The sequence below is a fragment of the Heliangelus exortis genome, chromosome 3 (genome assembly GCF_036169615.1).
Source record: "Heliangelus exortis chromosome 3, bHelExo1.hap1, whole genome shotgun sequence".
In the NCBI taxonomy this organism is placed as follows: domain Eukaryota; kingdom Metazoa; phylum Chordata; class Aves; order Apodiformes; family Trochilidae; genus Heliangelus; species Heliangelus exortis.
This window is the reverse complement of record NC_092424.1, coordinates 57,531,983-57,554,027: the sequence shown is the minus strand read 5'-3', so window position 1 is coordinate 57,554,027 and position 22,045 is coordinate 57,531,983. Positions and strand designations below refer to the sequence as shown.

Here is a 22,045-nt window from a genome sequence, read left to right as displayed (position 1 = left end):
TCACTTTTGACAGTGCAAGGTCAGCCAGCAGAGTGTGCCAATGAAGGTCAGGCAGGACTGCATGGCATTAAGCACGGTTCCAGCTGAATTTGAATTTCTAAGAGCTTAAGGCCAGTCCAGAAATGGTTATCTGAGTGATCATCTGATCTGGGCTCTGGTGTAACACAGACATGCAATTTCACACATTCACTCCTCTGGTAAGTCCAGTAGCTCAAGCCTAGGTAGAGTATTTCATCTTTTCCTCCAAATAAAAACCGCTGCCTTGTTGCTAAAGAAGAGAATCCATTACTCTTTTTAGTACTTAGTTTCAACAATTTATTACTGTCATGGTGAATTCATGTCTTAATTCAAAATTCTTCGGTGTCACTGTATTTAATTTTGTTTTTCTTCAGTAGATTAAAGAGACCATTAGCACACAGTAATTTTCCCTGTAAAAATACTTACCTGCTGTAATCAAGTCACCACTGCTTTTCTGTTTGCTAAAATAAACAAATTAGGCACCCTATGGTTCTCATTATAGGGTATTATAAGGACACCACAAATCACTCTAGTGGTTTCTGTTTGCCCCATCCCCGATTTCAGATGTATCATAAAGTGCCAACAGCAGAACTGGGGCAGAGGCTGCACTCATTATCCAGTGCTGACTACTCCCAGTTCCGGATGTCATTAGAGCTTCAGGACACAAGATTTTCATGTAATAGGACATGGGCTTAGGCATTCTATCCTGTTCCCTGCCACCTAAAAGAAAGCCCCAGACCCCTAAAAACTGCTTTGCCCCCAATGGCCTTGTATTTACTTTTCAACTACGTGTATGTTCAGAGAGAAACCCAAGGTGAGAACACAGTGTGCAGCAAGCTGTAACTTAGCTGATGGATGGTCACAGAAGTAGAATGACTGAACTAGGGGGCTAAGGGTATAAGCAGACTCTCAGCAGCACCAAAGTCATCATCTGATTTGAGTTTGCTCTTCATGGCAGTGCTTGCCTACAGATGATAACCAGTAAGGACAAGCTCTCCACTACTACAATTATATCCGTATTGTGCAGATTATCTGCCAGTTACAAAAGGGATGCACAAAACAGCCAACAAACAGTCTTTAAAATTTAAGCAGATGCTAATGCTGCTTGACTACAATTACACTCTGAAGTAATGGTTACAAGAGTCACTCTGTACAAGCACAACTGGATAATTTCCAAGTTAAGTACCTACTCAAGTGCCTATGCTAACTGAATTATGCTAACTGAATGAAGTGAATTATGCCAGTTACAAAAACTACATGAGGACCATTGAAAAGAATCATTAATTTATAAACAGTAGAAGAGCAAACATAAACAGTAAAGTATAACTGTCTAGCTTCTTCCAGTGAAAGGATGAGTACTTTACTCCATTCAGTGAAATGCTGTACAAGAAGCCCCGAATTCCTATTGTGTTGGGGGTGGGTGTGTGGAGTATAAATACCTCCAGAGAGTCTCCATCACATTCCCCTTCCTCTGTAGTTTTCCCTATTTCCTCGGTGATACTGTTGACCATGTCAAAAAACCTGTTAAAAAGAAAAGAAAACCAAATATACACTTGAGACAGTGTGGGGACAAAAGAGAACACTTCTCTCCAAAGTAATGAATGACCAAAACCAGTCTTAAATACATTAAGTATAAATGCAGTGTAAAAGTTTGTTGGCAAAAAGAAAAATCTGTAGTTTTCCTGCTCCTTTTACATCTGCAAGACATTCATGATGTCTGAAATAATCAATGGAATTCATATTTCAAAAGTCTAGGTGTCAAGTGAAATTCTCATCCTATACCACCATTTCTTTATATCCAACGAAAGCACTGAAGCATCATGAGAATTTAAATTTCCTCTTGGAATGTCTTCCAGATCAATTCAGGAACACAGTCCTCAAGCTTATAGAGCAGAAACACTGCTCAGAGAACCTGAGATACCTCTAATTTTGAGCAACAAAACCCTTGCCAAGTTTTCTGTACAGATACTGCCACAATCGGATACTGCTACATGTTATGTAAGTATGATGCTAATACAAAGGAAATCAAGCATGACATAATCATAAATAAAATCTTAGTTACAAGAAAAGCAATCTTGACCAGGCCCTGTTCTTACTCCAAATGTTCCCACTTTAGAAAGCCCATTTTAAGTTCAGGATGCTTTGTTGGACAGGGAGGCAAACACTTGACATATGCCTTGGTATGTTAAGTGTTAGAAAATAATAACACAAAGTGTGTGAAAAAAAAAAAAAATTTAAATCATTTTTCCAATGTTAGTCTGAGCTTGCACTTTGGTCCTTCAAACCTCATCCATCTCCAGGATACCACAGCACTCAACTTTCACAATAAAGATGGTGATCACTGAGGATTCTCAGATCAACTTTCACCAATTTTGAAACAGTCAGTCCCTGTTGTGCATGCAGACATCATTTACCCAGGCCAGTTTTTTTTGAGAGCTCTGGTTTTGATCTGAGTTTTTTGTTGGGTTTGTTTGTTCAATATGTGACATACCTTCTGCAATGAAGTTCTGTGCAGAAATAGATTTGAAAGTCATCTGAATTGTGCAGCACATACAGGAAACAGCACCGCTCCTCAAACTTCGAAATACTGAAAGAACAGCCAAGCAGAACACATTATTGGAAAGATTCATTTGGACTTCTACCAGATATGTCAAGCAACACAAATCAACCCATTTGATACAGAAAAGCACCATATTAAACCTAAACCTATTTTTTTCCTTATTGTAAAATAACACTCTTGCATCCTCTGAAGAGATTAACTGGATTATCTCCCTTGACCAGAGTTATTTTTGTCTCAGTGCATTTAGGCAAGGCCCTTGATTTCCACTCCTGCAGCCAGGATGAAACACCTTTTCAGGACCACTTTAGAAAGCTGGACTTTGAACCCAAATCATGAGTTCTTCCCACTCTAGCGATCAGCCACTGCTCAATCATGAATAAAAAAAAAATTCTGATTGGTTCCTTGCAAATTAGTACATTGATAACACTTTGGAAAAATATTTTAAAATTTAAGTCAGAATCAAAAAATTAGGGGAATTACTTGACCACCCTTACCTACCCACACCTTTTGTCAGTTTTGGTGTTACTTGCTATAACAGAAGAACAAAGAATGAAAAAGTTTGTATGCCATTTTCTTATGGATGCATAGATGTCTCAGTAGCAGAAAAGGTGCAAACTCTGGTAGTTGTCAGTTTTCTACTTCAAATATTTGAGCTCTTGCAAAGATGCTCATATTCACCAGAACAGTTTTGTATCTATAGCATTACTCTGTTCCTTATAGAAAATACTAAACATTATTAGAAATAGCTCTTTCTGTAACTTTGTCACATGTTGAGTGCCAGGTGTCAAACTGATGCAGCATAACTGATTTTCACTGTATTAAAAAGAAAAAGGTGGCTCGAGATGTTACAAGGGACTATAATGTAGTATTTAAGAAACCAAGACAAATTAAGTCACTTTATTAACATTTTTAAGATACTCGACAAAAAACACAGTTGTAGTAAAGTAAACCTACTTTAGCTGGATCAAGATAGCCATCATGTTTTTAATTTACAGCACAAATAGAATGGGATTCTATATTGTGCCAAAGAACTGATGATCTGATTAACATAAAGCTTTTCTTGAAATATCAGGAAATACTTGCAATTTTCAACCTTTACTAGATGCCTAAGATTGTCTGATCCTTGCTTCCTTTTATGAATCCTCTCTTGCAGAACTCTAACTTTTGATAAACAAATGGCTCTTTAGAAAAGTTGTGGGGGGGTGCCTTTTATAAACCTACTTATGAGAAAAGCGAGTTTCATTATAAGAATATGTGTCTTTGGGTGTGGTGACTCATTTATTTTACAGCAGGAAAAATTCGTGCTACCTGATGTACACATCAAGGAGAAAAGTCACTGTCCCCATCTTATAAAGTAACTTGTAGTTCAAGTTTTTGAACCATATAAGTACACTCTCCAGATATGGAGTTACTGATATTAACAGAATTACACACTCATTTCAAGTCCCATGCAACTTTTAACATGATACTGATTAAACTATCAAACCCACTAACTAACACAGCAGTGAATAAATGGGTAAGAATGTGGAGTGTACACAGTGGTCAGGCAAATTTATAAATATTAAGGCCTTTAAATGAGGGTCTACATTGTTTATGTCGCTTTCCCCCCTGAAAAGAGGTGTCGGAGTGAAAAAGGGGAGACTAAAACCCACCAAGTTAGAGAAAGAGACAGAATAATTTACCCCGGAGATGCCTCATTCTGGCAGCTCCAGAGAACACATAGTACCTGCTGACTTGTGCAACAGAAGATCTGGGGCTGAATTTGCAAAACTCCTAAAACACCCGGGGAAGCATGATGCAGTCTAGCCTTGTGCCCAGCTCGTGTGCACACAAAACTCTCCTTGGTCAATGAGAAACACTGCAAATGCTGTTACTGCTGCTTACTCACACTTGCAGATGAAGCAGTGGATAAAACAGTAGAGCATTGGCAGCAACTGTGGAAAAGCATCTCTGTGGAACTTTGGCTGTTTTCTAGCAGCACAACTCTTACTTTCATAATTAAGTAGTCTGACGAGATTCCAAGCTCCAGGAACTTGGGATGGAAGATGAACATCCTTGCTGTCAATTCTCAAGCTACTAAAAAACTGGATGCAGATCTGAACACAACTTTTTCTAACACTAAATTCATCAGCATGACCTCTCAGGCACTCTCCCATGGAAACAACAAGAACAGCAATTATTTCATAAGCCAAGACTTCTCCCAAACACTAAGAAAAAAGCCAGCTCATAGTCTAGCAGCTGCAGGCTGCTATTTTATCTTTTATTTTTAAATTGGAAAAATAAAAATGGTGTCCTTCTTACTCATAGGGTGTCAGCTCTGCAGAACACTATGGACTTTTCTGGGCAACCTAAAATGCAAAGCACCTTAGGGTAGCAGCCAAGTTTCAAAAGCTCTGATGAAGCCCTTAAGATTAACAGTACTTTTTGGCCCAATTCAATAACAAACATTTGTGTTTAAGAGGTCAGGAAGGCATATGACAAAAGCAGTTACTCACATCATCACACAAACTGCTAATCAATGAGTTTGCTAAGCGAAATCAAATTTCTATGACACTTCTGCACAAAGGCTATGATTTAGCACTGGGCTGCTCTTCAAACGCTTCCCAAATCCCTTTTCAATTCTTGAGAGCTGAATTCTATTTCTCATTAAATAAGATGCTGATCAGATCAGCTGATGCATGGCACCCAGAAGGAGTGAACTCTCAGTCACTTCCTTGAAGTACTTAACAAAACATTAGTCATTTCTCTGAGCTGTCTCTTCAGACCTGCTGTCTCCTTATGTAATCCAGCAAATATTTATGGAGGTCTTTGTCAAAAAAATCCCTGAGATCATGTACAAAGACCTGCCTTGTACATTAGGGCTACAATTCTAAAGCTGGCTCTTACTAGTCTAAAAAGGCTGAAAAGCCTCCTCAATTTGTGAACTCCCCCTTCCCAGTAGTCCTACCCTTCTAAGGAGCCAAAACCAGACTTGATACAAAAATAGATTAGAAGCAGGTCTGGTTCTAAGGGCTATCCCACTCCAAATAATACCTGCCCTCATAAAACTAGGGAAAAAAACCCTGAAACACACTGAAAAATGAAGTGATCAGAAATTTGCCTACATTTGGAAGAAGGAAAAAAAATGAAAAAAGGGATACTCAGTTTTATGCTTGCATAGGATAAAGATTTCCCCCTGTAGCTCCTCTTGGAGGCAGTCAGAGAGTTTTCTAAGACTTTACAGTGACTCTTGGCTCACTGAAAATCCTTCCAAGTTGTTCTGGTCATCTGTCCAGTGGAACAGATTGGAAATTTAACTGACAAATTAACTGACAAATTAAAAGATAATTGTCAGCTTAAAGAACAAATGCAGAAGAGTGCACCAGAAAGAGTACTGAACACAGCATAGTTTAATAAGGGGATGGGAAAGGAAAAAAGAAAGGATAATAAATACTTTTTTTCTTTTTTTAGAAGTGCACAAAAATATACTGTAATCAAAACCCAAACCAGACTGAACTAAGTGTATAATTTCAATTTTTACCAAAAATAAGCTGAATCCCGCAGGACTGAATTTTTGTGCCTATTGATAGTTTGTTTTTTTAAGTTACTTTTTGGAAGCAAAAAGAAGCATCCATCTGTGCAAAAATGTCCTGCAGACATAGCAACAACTTTGTGTATGAAACAGTTATTATTAGAACAGAGAAATGTCTGTTTAAAAAAAAAGAAAAAATCTATGATTTCTGGACCTCTCTTTTTTTCTTTTTTCTTCTTTTTTTTTTTTTTCCTAAAACCACACTGAAACAAACACCAAAGTGAAAAGGTGCAGGATGCCAAAGTACAGATAAATCTGGAGGGGGGGACAGGGGCGTTTGTGCAGGGATGAGTGGTAAGACTAAGATGAAGACTTGATCCAAAGACATCACAGCAGTGCTAGAACACTACTTTCTTAATATCAGAAGATAAAATTTGCAAGGATGGACCCTGCCAAACAGGGCACAGACTACATTCAACCTGGACTAGCAGAGCAGACCCACTAGTTCTGATTTTGGCTGTTCTCTACTGACAATATGGCACACAATCCAGTGAAGAATTCTCCCTCATAGACAGAAACCATTCTGCTGAAATCAAGATGGCAAAGTTTCTCCTTTGTCATTAACTCACAAGTCCTGTCCCACAAAGGAAGTGTGCTGAAGAAAAGAAAGATGGCCTTGAACATATAACATCATTCTCTTCTAATCCAGCCAAGCCATTCCTGACCCTATGATTTATTACTTCATGTTAACCTCCTACTCCATGTGAATCTTTGGGAGCTTAGAGGTTGTTGAGGTTTTGTTTTGTTTTCTTATTTTTTTTTCTTCCTCTATTGACTCCCTCTTCAGTTTTCTTCAAGTTTTCATTTTGTAGCTTTACTACAACTGTGACCTTCTCTGAAACAGATTTGCTGCCACATCCATAAACAGACACAGAAACAGAAGAAACCCAGAAGTAAACACTCACACCAAAACCCAACAACAGGTAAGCAATTGGGATATTGCAAGACACCCTGATCTTGTCAGTTGCTCAAATCCTCCTGCTCTGCATCCAAGTAACTTTCTGACTCACGTATTCTGTGCACCAGCCAGCTCCTGGCTGTGACACTACTCGGGTAAAATGACATGAAACATTGGCAGTTATTTTAATTCAACCTTAATTAGCATAGAGAAAACTTCCAGAAGAGGTAAGTTCTTCAATTCAATGCTCTATATTTGCTAATTTTTACATAGGGAACTCTGCAAGTGGTCATTTCTGAATTTGGAATAAGACTTCACTTAGAGCTGGGCACCTTGTGAAAGTACCTGCAATCCTCTGCACCAAGCCTGTGTCTGGTACAGCAGCAGCCTAGCAGGATATTTCTTCAACTACTCTTTTCATTTCAAAGTAAGAAAGGGAAACAACTTACCTTACTCCCCTGATAGAAGCAGCACTGAAGTTCCACTCATGGATACCTTTCTGTAACATGCAGAAGAAAATAAATAGATAAAACATTCCTTCTTATAAATGAAATGCCAGTAAGCATGACTTCTAGACAGAAACTCAAGAGATGAGAAGAAAATTACTGGAATTACAACAACCCATTACCTTTCAACTCTTATTTTTTAGGGCATTGTTTTGGGTTTTTTTTTCCTAACCCAAAACCAAAGCAACAGAAGTTCTCTCTAGAAGTTTATGGGTTTTGTTTTTTGTCTCTTCACTGTTTACTCAGCACACACAATATATTATTTTAGAAAGCATGCGAAACAGCAGATCAGAAGGGATGCCAGGGATACCTGGTCTAGGTACTGAGCCTGAGGTCACACATGACCCTCTGGAAAGCAGGGTGGAGGGGAAATTCCACCACAGAGAATAACAAGAGCGAGCTCTGTGTGGCCAGGGCCCCAGCACATAGGAAGACCAAGTGGAGAGAGCTACAAGCAGGAAGTCTGGTGCTGTAAAGCAAAGTGGGAAATTCTTGAAAAGTAGGAGGAATTGCTCAGGGAAGGAAGAAATCTGAAGGCCCCGTGTCTAATGAAACAGAAAGGAGGTTATTTCACCAGGACTTCAGAAGAGAGCAGTAAGAACACACCAAAACCCCTAAGAGCTGCTGGAAGAAAGAAACCTCCCTGTGAAAACACAAATAACCAAGCCTCAACTATTTTCACATCTTTTAAATTTATATCTGTCACATTCAGCACAACTGAGTTCTCTCTGTAGACAGTCATATTCCTCTATGTTTACATTATAATAAATCTTTACAGTAGCAAACTAAAGCCTTTTGTATCTTCTAATGAAAGCATTCTCTTTTCAGGAAAAGTTAGAACTACACCACCTCAAAGTGATGACAACCTTGGATCCCACCACAGTGAGCAACGTATCTGCTTTCTAGAGATGAATTTCTTTTGGCAATTTTAGTGACCTGAGTAATTAAAAGGCATGGAGACACTTCTTGTGGAGAGGTAATTTATAGTATAAGGGCATAGTGTGAAACACAAACGTAATAAAATGTATTCCAAAAGAAGAAATGAAAATGTATAGCTTGTAAAACATTTAATGAATAGTGAAAGATACAGAAGTCAGAGCAGATACGCTGCCAAAATAGTTGTACAATGTGCAGGAAATGATAGAGGAAATAATTCTCCCAGCTGTAACAGCTTTCTGTAAGGCTTCCTACATAAATTTTCTCCTCCTCTGTAATTCTTTCCTGTCTGCTCAAATCACATTACAGGTTGTGATGCTAATATAAAATGTGTAATAACACAACATACCAAAAAATACAAGAAAACATCCTTCTTGACGCATGAACTTCACGCTAACTGTAAAGTACAGAACCATCACTCGAGTACCTCCAAATTTAAATGGGGCAAAGGGTTTCTCCAGTGGGCTACAGGGACCAAATATCCTGATATTAAGAAAAAGCAGAACTGCACATTGAAGGGGGAGGGGAGGAAGGTAACTGATGCTAGTACAAAGGGTTTGTGAAACTACTATTCAAGCTCCCTGGTTCTCTTGCTTGAAGAAAGATCACCAAGTTAATCCCACTGCTAGTAAGGAAGGTGTATCTGTGCTGTCTTTTACTCCTCCCTCCAAACACAGACTCTGCCACTTTGCAACTCTCCATGATTGGAAACTCTCTTCAGAGCTTAGCTATTGATACTTGTCCAATTCCCATTACTTGGAATAACCTAAAGTCTAAAAAAGTTAAAATCTACATTCTGACAGGGAGAAATGCTCAATAAGCACAACAAAAAGCATAAGTATTGTGGGGGTTACCTATCATCTACATTCTACTAATCTCTTGCATATTTATACATCTTTTATTTACCATACACTAAGTTCTCAGGCAGTGAAATAATATAAAAGTTATGTCCCTCAAAATCTTGCCAAATTTTGAATACATTGGAGTAAATATATCAGGCGTGCTATCCAAATTCAACATCTGTTCTTTGGTTAGGCACAGAAACACCAACCACTCAAAACAAAACTTAAAATGGATTCAGAAGCCAACATGAAACAGAGAGAGGCTGTCTGAAGTAAAACTTACTTGAAAACAGCACTGCTCCATTCCTCTAGCCCCCCACAAAAAAGGGCTTCTATAATTAGGGAACTGCAAGGCAAAGGTAATATGTATTCTACAAAATATAATGCTGTTTTTTTATAGACATTTTTTTATGTTGAACTTGGTATTGTTAAAAGCATAAATGCTAAGATATGTTGCTAAAAAAACAAAAAAAAGCCTTGGAAAAGGAAGACACCACATTATTTCTCCTGGTATTGACTGTCATTTGCCTCTTGATTACACCATTATCAGCTGCAGGCTCCACTGGACTTGAAACAGAAATTCAGTTTCTTTGTGCACGTAAGAAAGTTCATACTCTTTGTAACTCACAATTCTCATTCTTATAGCACTGACTGAACTATGGAAAATAAGTAGAAGCATTAATTTATGAGCCAAAACGAACTGAAATCTGAAGTGTAAGTTGTCTGACAGCTACCTATCTTATGCTAGGTAGATGGAAATTGGCTAGCTGAAGAAGTTTCCAACCCATTCCTTGCAGTAGGGATAACAGTCTTTGCTTCTTAACCAACCTTTAAAATGCCTGGTTTCAGCCCAGTAAAGACCAAGGCAAGAGGCTTCCTCCTCACAGAAAATACTCATACTTCCTTCTCAAAATCTCTTAAAGACAAATGATATACTGAATATATTTAAGTGAAAAGAAAGCTGGTGTCCCCCAGTATCTCCAGTCCCTTTTCTCCCTGTAAAGTTTGAGGCATTCTAAGTATTTTGACAAAACAGACAATAATTGTACAGCCAAAGGGGTAACTACCAAATTGCCCACTGCTTTCTTTTGATGGGTATGATGGTTCCCAGGGCAAGGATGCCTGCACTGAGTATCAGATCCTGGGCTATTCAATGAGCTCACCACAGTAAACATTCAGGCCAGAGCAAAAGTACTACAGAGTGCACTCAAAACCAACAGTGTGTAATGCTGTTGATTAATACCAGGGCAGAAAAAAAAATATGTAACCACTAATCTCCAAAAAATAGAGATGCATTTCCCAAATCAGGAAGAAGATCGGGGGGTGGCAGGCAGTGTGTGGGGGAGAAAATGAAAGGTGAAACATACTATGAAGTAATTTTAAAAATGAAGTAACAGAATTGCAATAACAAAAACGGCTACAAAGCAAAGGTTGTAAAGTCTACAAAGCCAAAACACCCATCTGCTGAACACCAAACAGGTACAATGATACATCCAAATCTTTCTGCATGACACAGATTTGAAAAACATCTTTTCTGAAAGTACCAAGCAAAATATCCCAGAAGCTGAAAAATACATGAGTGCACCACGAAATACAACTTTTGGAATACGAATGCACATGCTCAAGTAAGGTTAGCTCAAACTGGAACATAAGCAGTCAGGGCAATGAGGTGCCATGTGCAGCCTGTACACCAAGCTTGCTTGCTTTACCTAAGAAAAAACCCACAAAAATCCACAAAGAGATATTAGGATTATCCATAAAAATATTGTAAGGTAAAGACCAGAGAGAAAAAAGAACCACTTAACATAAACACTGTTTTAGCAAGACAACAAATGGGAACACACAAATTCAGACTAAAAGCTGGAAGGCCTAAGGTGATGTTCTACTTCACCAGTAGTACTCCACTCCACTCCAGGCTCTTCCTAGGAATACAGTGGCATTCTCAAATCCCTTCCCAGCACAGTTAGCTGTGCAACCTACCCTAGGACTCAGACAGAGCTTGATCACTTTATGCAATACATCATATGGCAAGAGTATCTGCAACAGAGCTGAAAAGGACTTAATAGTTCAGAAAATTCCTTCTAGGCATATGTTCCTTTTTATACTTCAGATAAGCCACTTAACAGAATGAAAAGTATTGTTTGGAGGTGAACAACATCCACACACAAAATAGCCCACAAAACCACCAAAAATCTATGCATGTACTAGCAGTTTCTAAAGGCAGTAAAGTTCTGAATACCAAAATATTTTTAGAACAGATATTTTAAAACAGCAAGGTTTATTCTGTAGCACTGACAAACCATTGTTTACTGTGGTTTTGTCCAAGAATTGCATAGATTTACTTTTTTTATATTATTCTCAGAGGCTGAGCATACTTGGAAAAATATCGGTTGAAATAAACCACAAATAAACATAAATCATCAATTTAGGCAAATATTTCAGTTTGTACTCTAAATATGCTATTTCAGCCACTGTCCATTTATATTTTCTCATGAACTCACAACAAAAATTCTCAGCAGTACAGTCACACACATATTCCACACAAAAAAATGTTTTGCTTTTAACAGACTAAAAGTACAAAAGCTGAAGGATGGATCACCTGAAAAATAGGTCTTCAGTGTAGGCAAACAAAAGGATGCCACAGAAGAATGAACAATGACAGTTCTTGTGAACTGCACCACCTCCAGAGCTGTGCCTCCTGCTGACTCTGCCTTCATTCACTCTTCAAGTATTCCCCCCATGTTTCTCTGCTCCCCTCCTTCTCTGAGGTTCTGTGATGTCCTCCCTGTCTTCACTCTTACCAATATTTTGCTTCCTCAGCATCCCAGAAGGCAACAACCATTCTGGTTTTTCCTCTCCCCTTGCAACTCCAGATTTTCTAAGTTTCTTTCCAAATATGCCTGGCTATCTCACACCTTGACATATGGACTACCCAGCTTTTGCAAATTCTGAGCATCTATCCTTCTGCCAAGTACTTCTTTGGCTTTTGACTGATTCTGCTCCTACTTTAAGACACCAGTCTCTTAGTTCTATGTTAAAGGAGTATTTACCACATCCGACAAGCAATACTGCAAGTATAGAAAGAAGACAGCTATGTTTAAGTAATTTCATATTACATTATTTGTATGATACTGGTGTACTGTAAATTACTTACGCAGTCTTAAAGATAAGACTTGTTGTACATTGTACACTGATTTAAAACACCCCAAAGGAAGATGCAAGTTGTTTTTTAAAATTATGGAGACAGAAGATCTGTTGAATAGCAGGAAAAACTTAAATTTAAGGAAAAAAAAAAAGAAAAATGAAAAAAAAAATGCATAGCAACAGATGTCCAGTTTTCCTGTGTGTTACTAAAACACTTCTCTCCTTTGCAGAATCCATCATTAGATCCAACTGTTTACATGTTACATGCATTATGTACCATGCATATTTTTAGACTTTGGAAAAACTTACAACTACAGACAACATAATGGCATTACCTTGTCATCAGGCAGCACGTGCCAGATAGATACAGTCTTTTCCTCGGCTTCACTGTTCATGGAGAGATAGGAGGGCTGATAGATTTTTGTTGGTTCTAATATTAAAACCTTTTAGGAAAAAAAATTGTTAGGAATCAGTTAAATATATGTAGAACTTTAAGAAGCATTAAAATATGCTACAATTATTTCTGTAGTCATACCATAGTAGGAAAAACAGAAGGAACAAAATGAAAGGTAAAATTTCTGGTACTGGGCTAGTTCAGTATGGCTGTTAGTAACCTAAGATTTTTTTTTAAGCCAATGCTAATTTAGTTATTATATAGGGCTGTTATGTGGCACATGGTAGCATATATTGCTTTTCCAATCAATATAATTGGAATATAATCAATATAATCTGACAACTACCAGATTTTGAAATCTTTCCATCAAAGTTCATTCTCTTACATCTATCTCCCATGTGGACAAGATTCACAGAAATGCACTTTTGATAAAGTGCATTTGGGCAAATTGGAAATACACATCCGCATAGAGCTAGACTGAACTGCTCTTTATTTAGAATACTGTGAAATGCAGTGACCAGATCAAGTGATTTTCTGAAAAGCAACAACAGCAACAAAAAAAAGCACTGAAGGAAGCTGACAGCCAAAGACTTCACAAAATTTCCTGGAATAAGCAAAACAAAAACCAGAACTGTCATGTAATGCAGCAAGATTTAGCCTAAGAGAACTACTCTGTAAATGAAGCCAGCTACTCTGCTACATTATAATATTCTGCCAGAATCACTTTCAGATCTTTGAAGCTTCCGGCATGCTTTAAAGAAAAAAGTCCATCAAGTTTGGTTATTCAAAGTGTGGTTTCATATTTATTTATTTTAGTTTTTCAGTGGTTAAAATCTCCTATCTAAATCACCAAATATATATTGCCTCTATGTTAAAGGTATTCTCGTTCTTCAGAATGTAAGAGCATTGTTATTAAGTCAAGAAAAAACTACTATCTTCCATTTCAGCATGCATAGGAGGATTTCTAGCTCTCAGTGTTCAGCTGAAAGAGATTTATAAAATAGAACTAAATTTAAGATGTTTAAACTGGTAATCTCTTTATTTTCTACTCTTCCCCCTCCCATTAAAGTGCCAATCAAACATCATCTTCAAAATATCCAAGATACAGAATTTCTCTCTTGAAAATTTTTCTAATTCAAAGAATTTTCTTAGGAAATAATGACTAACTGGAGCAACTTGGTCTACATCTCTTTATAAAAAAATACATAAACACTCAAGTATAAAGCAGTGGAAAAAGCCATGGCTTTGGGTCAAATCTAAGCCATGTCACCTCACACAGAGTCCATGAGCACACAGATACACTGGAAGGAATGCAAGGTCAAATTCTGAAAAGTATCCAGACATTTAACTGTGAATGATGTCAAATGGGATTTCAACATGTTGCTTAACATCTCCAGACACTTAAAATTTCTACCATCAGGTTTGGCCGTTTCAAAATGAGGGTCTTCTGCCTATTGCAAGTTATCTACATGCTGTATCATTTCTTCCTCCAAAGGCCAAAAACAGGACGATGACACTGATGCTACCACATGAGAGTAACTGAGAGCTAAGCTAGTACTGATAGACAGTGAAGTCCTGAAGTTCCAGCTCAGAGAACAATTCACAGTAAGGAAATCTGCAAACATGGCTTCTAGAATAAGTAATTTGCCAGAATCTGGGAGAAGGAAGGGAAAAATGGTACTAAGGATCATTTTGTTGACTTACTGAATGGCGTGATTTTCTTTCTGCATAAGAACAAACAGATTTTTGTATTATGAAAGACATGTATGCCTGTCTGCAACACCAGAACAGCTTCCTGTACAATAAAAACTATGTAATCAGTGGGTTTAGCTTTTGGCTCATGATATTGCAATAAACAGTTTCAGTTTGTCTCTTAGTATTAATAAAAAAACCAAACCATTCCACTTGGACAGTTTTATAAGTCAGAGACTAAAAACTGCACCATTTCATTACCAAAACATCTAAAAAGAATATGGCCTTGTCTTTTACAGAAATATTTTCTGCTTCCTTGCAAAACTTTACACCCATTCTTCATGGAGATGCAGAACCAGATTCCTTGGCGACTCTCATGTTGCTTTCACTTTATTGTCTCAAGCTGTTGTTGGTCAGTCCTAGAGCCTTCCTTATGGTCCCCCCCACATGGCTAAGTTTTAAGTCTCAGCTCAATAGGGTGCTGGGATATATCATATAAACAATAATATTAGAAAGTCTGGATCAGATGATCCTTGAGGTCCCTTCCAACCTGACGTTCTATGATTCAAATGATTCTATGATTTGTTAGCCCACCTATACACGGAAGCCAGGAGAACTGTACTAAACAACCAGTATGTACTTCAAGAATCTGTTTTAAATAGCAACTGCTTTTTAAAACAACAAAAAAGATGTATTTGTTAATGGTTAGCTAAAAGGCCAACCCAAGGCATTAATTATCTATATGTCTATAGTATAAATGTATACAGGGAACAATGATCTTTTTACAACATACTTTCAGGACATTGTATGTCCACTATCAGGGTACCAATAAAAATTTTAAGAAAAGCGTTTGTGGAAGAAATTCAGAAAGTACATATACACTTATAGTGCAGTCATGTCAGAACACAATTGTCTAGTATCTGGAACAACAGATTTCTGACTGCTTAGGTTGATTTTTAACCTCTAACAGAGCACATGCTTAATTGGCAGTAGGGTATGCAAAGCATGCTGAGCTAGAAAGAGACTGAACTTAAATATCTTTACTTGAAAACATGATATAGGTAATATAGTATCACCTGGAATACACTGTAAAGGTTTGCTTTAGAAGTATTTGTGTTGGCGCAAAGGCTAAAGAGCAAGGTTCTATTTTGACTTTTTTTTTTCATTACGTTCTTATGGAACACACTGTGCAATCCCATTGTAGCCATGTGCTATCAATTAAAACCAATCTGATACATAGGCCAAATATATTTCTTCTGGACAAGCAATTTATTGTCTGGCAACCTAAAAACAAGCAGTGCTTTGTGTTCATTTCCTTCATGTCAATTTATTAAAAAAAAAAAAAGAAAAAAGACAAATAAGCACTTACTGGAAATCGAACAACAGACACATCTGTCTTTGTGGCTTCAACAAGGAAGTCCATCCAGAAGTCCACAAGTTCCTGTTTGGCTGTATGTTGTTCTGGTGTCAGTTTCTTAAAATGCTGATGTATCAAAATAGTCTCTACAATAGACTTCAGGTACCTGTATCATCCAAGTATAGACAAGTAGTAAATTTGATACAGTTTGTAAAGAATATTGTCTCTACCTTTAATCACAACTGAAGCATTCACCATTGCAATACCAAGGCAGCCAGTAAGACTTTAGTTCTCTAGGACTATTTTTTAAGAAAAAAAATTCCTCATTTAGAACTGGAAATGTGATGCTGTGTTAGTACCCTGAAATACAAATGAGTTCTGGGATGCTCTCTGCTGCATATATTCCTGATCCCATATACTGTTGCCTATCCTAAACCATGAAAGCTTCATGAAATAACTAAAACCTCTACCCATGGACCAAACTGAGTTCATGTCAAACTTTTTTCAGTAGTGACCAACCTCAAACAAAAAAAAAAAAACCTCAGGTGAAAAGTTTCCTAGTTTAACTTTCTACATGTGATGCTCTGGAACTGATTATCCTACAAGGATGGCAACAGCTATGCTAAGCAGCTTTTTTGGCATGGCTAGGGAAGGACAAGTGCTGAATATCTCCCCTAAATACAGCTTATCCCTCTCTTTGCTGTTCTGCTTTCTGGGACAGATTTATGGGGCTCTTCAAAACACTACTTTATTTTGGTATTTTCCAAAACAAACTTGTATACAGAATCTTATGCAATTTTTATGAATACTACAGAAATGAGATAGGCATGCTTAAAGAGGGTTTATCACAGCCATCTAATCACTATTAGACTAATCACAATTAGACTATCTATGAAGGCTTGTTTCCAGGCTTATGACAAAAGGATTTAATGTAAACTCAAAAGGACTTTGGGGAACTGTTCCATAGCTGTGCATTTTTCCATCATCCTTCTTAGGCCATGAGGATATCCGGCTTAAGAGACTGATCTACTCCCCTTCGCACCAGGTGGGTTCTGCTGCATGGCAGGCAACAAATGAAGCACTGTAATTTTCAGTTTGATCCACAGACTTAAACCCCAAAGGTGCTGGTACATAAAATCCTGACAACCAGGCATTCACAAACTTCAGAAAACCAGGAGACTTCCAGAGAGTGTTATCCAGCTTTTCAGTAAATTATTCACATAGTAAATATATAAAATCTTGCAGATAAATACACTTTAAACAACCACTATAAAATGTTTGGTCAGAAAATTAGAGTTCTTAATTTTGAGGGTTTCCTATGTTACGTCAATGCAAAAATTTAGCTCTTCCATATTTTAGCACACATACATATAGTCCTCTCTGATCAGCTTTCAGAGACACTTTCTAGCCTTCATAAAAAGACAAATATATATAGGGTGTGATGTATGCACTCCTTCAATTGGCAGAGTGACAATTTTTTTAGACAGAAAGAAGCCTTGGCTCCCCCCAGCTAACAGGAACCCAGCCCTGTGTGAGTAATTATTTGCTGCCTATAGACAAAGCAGAGCAGGTGTTGGGTGCTTCTGGCAGAGTAGGCAGAGTCTCTTGGCCTTTGTACAACAGACATTGAGTCCACAGGGTTGTAGTTAACCCTAGATTTATAATCTTTCTGCTAACTGGACTTCAATGTGCATGTGTTCCTAAAACAGCTGGTATGTGCCACGCACCATAAGTATTCCAAGGTATATCTGTGCCTCTGTGGCCTGTCTGCATTCCCAGAACCTTTTTTGTAAGCAGTTGTGAGTAAATGCACATACCAATATCTCTTCTCTTCAGCAATGTAACTGCTGAAGTAAAGGTACCTACAAGCAACTAATCCTTTCCTCCTTATCCTCAGAAGAGCCTGCCTGGAGCCAACGCTGAATCTGCTGTGCTCAGAAATCAAATTAAAGACTCATATCAAATCTGTTCCTGAATAAGGGCAGAAGGGGAAGAGAGTCCCTTGTCTGAATAAAACTGAAGTGAAGCCATATACAGACAGCAAAATCTGTTAACCAAAACCAATCCTCTTTCAGCTAAATATGATGCTGAACGTGAAAGATGAAGGAGTCCAAATTTTAATAGACAGCAGCATACACAACCTTGTTTATCACCTTACCATGCTGGTGCCTTTAGTTTAAAGAGCTTTTCTGAAGCCTGGATCACTCTTATGTGGTCATTAGCCAACATACTGGCCCCCAAGAAAGATCCCACTTCCCAATAGCTCTGCAGTTTCTCCAAGCATCCCTTTTTACCAAGCAGACTGCTGATCTTTACTCCTGTAGTAAAAAGAATAACACATCACAGGAATGTATTAATGCACTTTTAAAACAGCCATTTTTCCTGATTTGACATCTATTAAAAGCTCTTATTACTGTCGCCTCTTCATTTCAGTTAAGTAAGATGGAAATCATACTTACCATTTCATGTTACATGCCTTCCAAACAAACTATGCGGTAGCAGACTTTTTTCCCCTCCCCCTCTTCCTAAAGGCTTCTCAAGAAAGGAACTTTAAGACATCACTGTCAGGACAAGGCCACAGACATATTACCTATGTTCTTGCATGGACCTCATCTGTAAAGGTAAATTGGGGCCTTAGGCTACACAACATAGCTGTAAAAACTTAACAGATGCTGAATAAGGCACCTATTATGTTTTTTTCTGCTTTGTTTTTTTTGACTTACGAGCCCCAAGCCCCAAACTTACCTTTATAGACAAGGTCCCATGCAGAAGGAACAGATGATCCACTGGGCTTCTTCCAGCAGTGATGTTCCTTTAATTGCCGCAAGTCCTACTCCAATGAAAGACATCTATTAATATTCATAAGTCCCTCAGCAACTCAAGGCTATGGAGAACCTCAGGTTTTGTTTTGACTTGCTAAGTTTTTTTAGTATTAGAGGTTTTCCTGTGGCCTTCAGGACGATTTGAAGCTCATATTAAGAGATACATATTTATAGCTAATGTAAAATATGCTACACCATGCCCTGCAGATAAAGCACTTTGCAGCTTTCAAGTCTCTTTGCCACAGTCTTGTATTCACTTTTCCCACATTACTCCACTATGACAGCTTCCCTCCCACATCAACTTGGTGTTAAGGCTGAGTATTCACAAGAAATTTAAGTGCAACTGTTGATCTTTATTTTTTCCCTTAACCTTCTTTAAGTAGCTAGCAGACTAAATTTCATGCTGGAAGCAGCAATAATCTTCTCAAAATGGATATCATTACATTAGCTGCACTTCAGTCTACAAAGTTCAATTTGTTTTCTCATATTGTTCACATTTTTACGCTAACAGCATCAGAAAATAAATGTTTTTCAAATGTGAAATTGAATCCAAATGGTCTGTAGCCTGTTTCACAACTACATTTCCCACTTTGGCCTTTCTTGGTAACAAGAAATTGTCGTGCTGTAGTAACATATAGAAAAAAGTAACACTGAAATCACAAGAAGACATTATTTATTGACTTCCTGAGGGAAAAGTTTGTTTAGTTATTCCTAAAGAGAAAAAAACCCACAATAGATTTTACAAAACATCTCAGATCTACTTGAGACATCACCTCCATCAGCTCCACAACATACTGTGGTTACCATCTCCATGTGCATCAGCTCTGCAAGGCTTTAAGACAGGGTGCTATACACATGCATATTGTCAAGAGACCACTTGAGGATGCACACCTACACTTGCCAGTGTAGGACAGGAAGGGAGAATTTGTATTAAATGTGTTCAGCTTCAGTTGTGGTCTAGAAACCAAAACCTACATGCTACCAATACAACACAGCAAATGGAAAAATCTCCCCCAAGACCATGAAGTAACACTACTCAGCAATATCCCCAAAGGCTGAAGGGTGCTGCTGGCATGTCTAAAACATTTGCATCCCATGACAGCAACATACAGAAGAAGGCAGACACCTGCTAACTTCCACAGGGCTTTGAATGTGACCTCACCACAAGGGAAATAATGAATTATTATCACAAGAATAAAGAATCATTTCAGATGGATACACCTGTGCTGGGAGGAAGAGGAAAGGGAGCAGTTTAGCTCTGCTGAGGGCCTTCACTGAGCAGGGTGACAGCACCCACAGCTGCAGTGGCCACTGAAAAGTTCTTCCAAGCCATTTGCCACAGCAAGCAGCAACACTGGTTTCTGGTTCACAGGCTTACATACTCCATGATTCACTGCACCTGCAGGAATCCACCCATCACAACCCTGCAGTGCTCCAGACGTAGGAACAGAACCAAAGCAAGGTACAAACTGAGTGTGTGGTTTTGATGAAAAGCACAACTCACACAGGGAGGGACTGGGATTACTGGTGTGTCAGGGAGGAGTGTTTGTTAGGAGTGTAAGGCTGGTGATAGCAGGGATTTGGAGTTCCAGCTCACATAATAAGGGAGAGCTCTAGGAAGATAGTAGGAGAAAGGATGGATGTGTGGCAGCAATGACATGTGAGGACAACAAGTTTAGGAATCATTACTGTTACGTAGCCTGGACAAACTGGAAGTTTCATCCAAATACTCTGTGAAGTGGATCCTACTGCCTTACCTACCATTGGCCTTTCCTCAAATTATTCTGAGAAAGATGAGTTATTCAGAGTGCCAAAATACACCCTAGTTTGCTGAAATTCCTCTCCAAAGCTCATCTACAAACTTACCCCAGAAACTCAAGCTGAAAAAAATGTAGTTGCAGTGTAGAGACATTAGCATAGGTTCAAAAGACTATGACTCTACAGAGGTAGATTTATTTATTTATTTCCCAGAGAGTTTTGCCTTTTTGGGGGGGAGGGAAAAAAAGACCCACAACCTTTCCATGCAAACATGCAAATTAAGCATCTTCATGAATTTCACTTGGAGTTTGTGGTCTGCTCACATAATTTATCTTCTCTAGTTGATTTTTATTTTACTATCTTCAAAAGTTTTTTGCAAGTATAAGAAAGCCCAGGCAAAGTCAAGACATTCTCTCTTTCCATTATAAACTTGAGAAAAAAAATAACCAGCAGCTGGATTCCAGTATACTTTATCAAAAATATTTTGCCTTAAAAATAAAATGAGCCAAAACAGAGCAACCATTACATGACAGAAAAGCCGTTGCTTTTGTACTGTAAGAGTATACCCACAGCTTGTGAAGAAAGCAAGATACAGTAAGTAGATATTACCAGTTAAATATTACTGTGGAGGCTTTGTAAATAAACTGCTTTCCCTGCTCAAATATTGACAGAACAATTCATATTACAGGATCCTTTGTGTGTCAAAACGGCACAGCCTGGAGAGATCATTACTGTCAATGCAAAGGACTGCATTTCTGTTTCAGTCTCAAAGTTCTACAGTTTTGTACAGTTAAGAAAGCAATATTATTAAGAAGGATTTCATTAATGCTTCACATAATCATCCTGGATAGTGGACTTGGTTTTACTGGATTACATTATTGCCAGTGTAATCAGATACACATCTAATTACAGCCTTGAGAACTCTTTGAAGTGCTATCAGGGCCCATATGCTTTCTTAGCCATTCCCAACCTAACAATTTCCATATAACCTGCACTCAACCAGCTTGCTCTGGCCTCTCTCCTCACCCCTAACCACAAGACAGACTTCCTCTAATTCCTATGTGCTAAAGATGACACTGTAGGTGGACACCAAACTGAAAGTGCTGCCAGGCAAAACTATTGTTAATGAATGGTCCTGTATACACAAATCTAAACAGGATGTGATTTCAAAAGAGTGATACACATGTAGAAGAATTCTGAGACGTGAAAAAAAAAATTGAAACTTCTTCCCAATCAAGCTCTATGGCTTTGCTTATTCTCTTTTAAAACATTTACATTAGCCCAAGGCAAATAAAATGCTAAATTATCCCCCCAAATCTAGTACAACTCAGGCCAACTGACAAATTTCATTGTAAAAAGACAAATACAAGGTCTTACACACAGGAAAGCATAATCCATGAGAGCAGTACAGGCTGGGATCTTTCTGGCTGAGGAAAGGAACCTGGGGGTCCTAGTAGACACCAAGCTAAGTATGAGTGAACAGTGTATCACAGCTGCTGTGCCAAAGAAAGCTGACAGGATGGTGGGCTGCATCAACAGCAGAGATA

The 22,045-nt window shown here is 38.2% G+C and overlaps 1 protein-coding gene across 5 annotated transcripts in view; it reads right to left on the bottom strand.

The window, feature by feature from the left end:
* The window catches only part of MAP3K5 (mitogen-activated protein kinase kinase kinase 5), a 100,536-nt gene that overhangs the window by 23,230 nt on the left and 55,261 nt on the right, over positions 1–22,045 (bottom strand). For all 5 annotated transcript variants that reach the window (XM_071740809.1, XM_071740812.1, XM_071740811.1 and 2 more), the window contains 6 exons: positions 18,077–18,236; positions 15,931–16,084; positions 12,811–12,918; positions 7,497–7,546; positions 2,510–2,605; positions 1,458–1,539 (listed from right to left, as the gene is read on the bottom strand). In XM_071740809.1, coding sequence (XP_071596910.1) covers positions 1,458–1,539; positions 2,510–2,605; positions 7,497–7,546; positions 12,811–12,918; positions 15,931–16,084; positions 18,077–18,236 — 650 coding nt within the window. The remainder of the gene's footprint in view (positions 1–1,457; positions 1,540–2,509; positions 2,606–7,496; positions 7,547–12,810; positions 12,919–15,930; positions 16,085–18,076; positions 18,237–22,045) is intronic.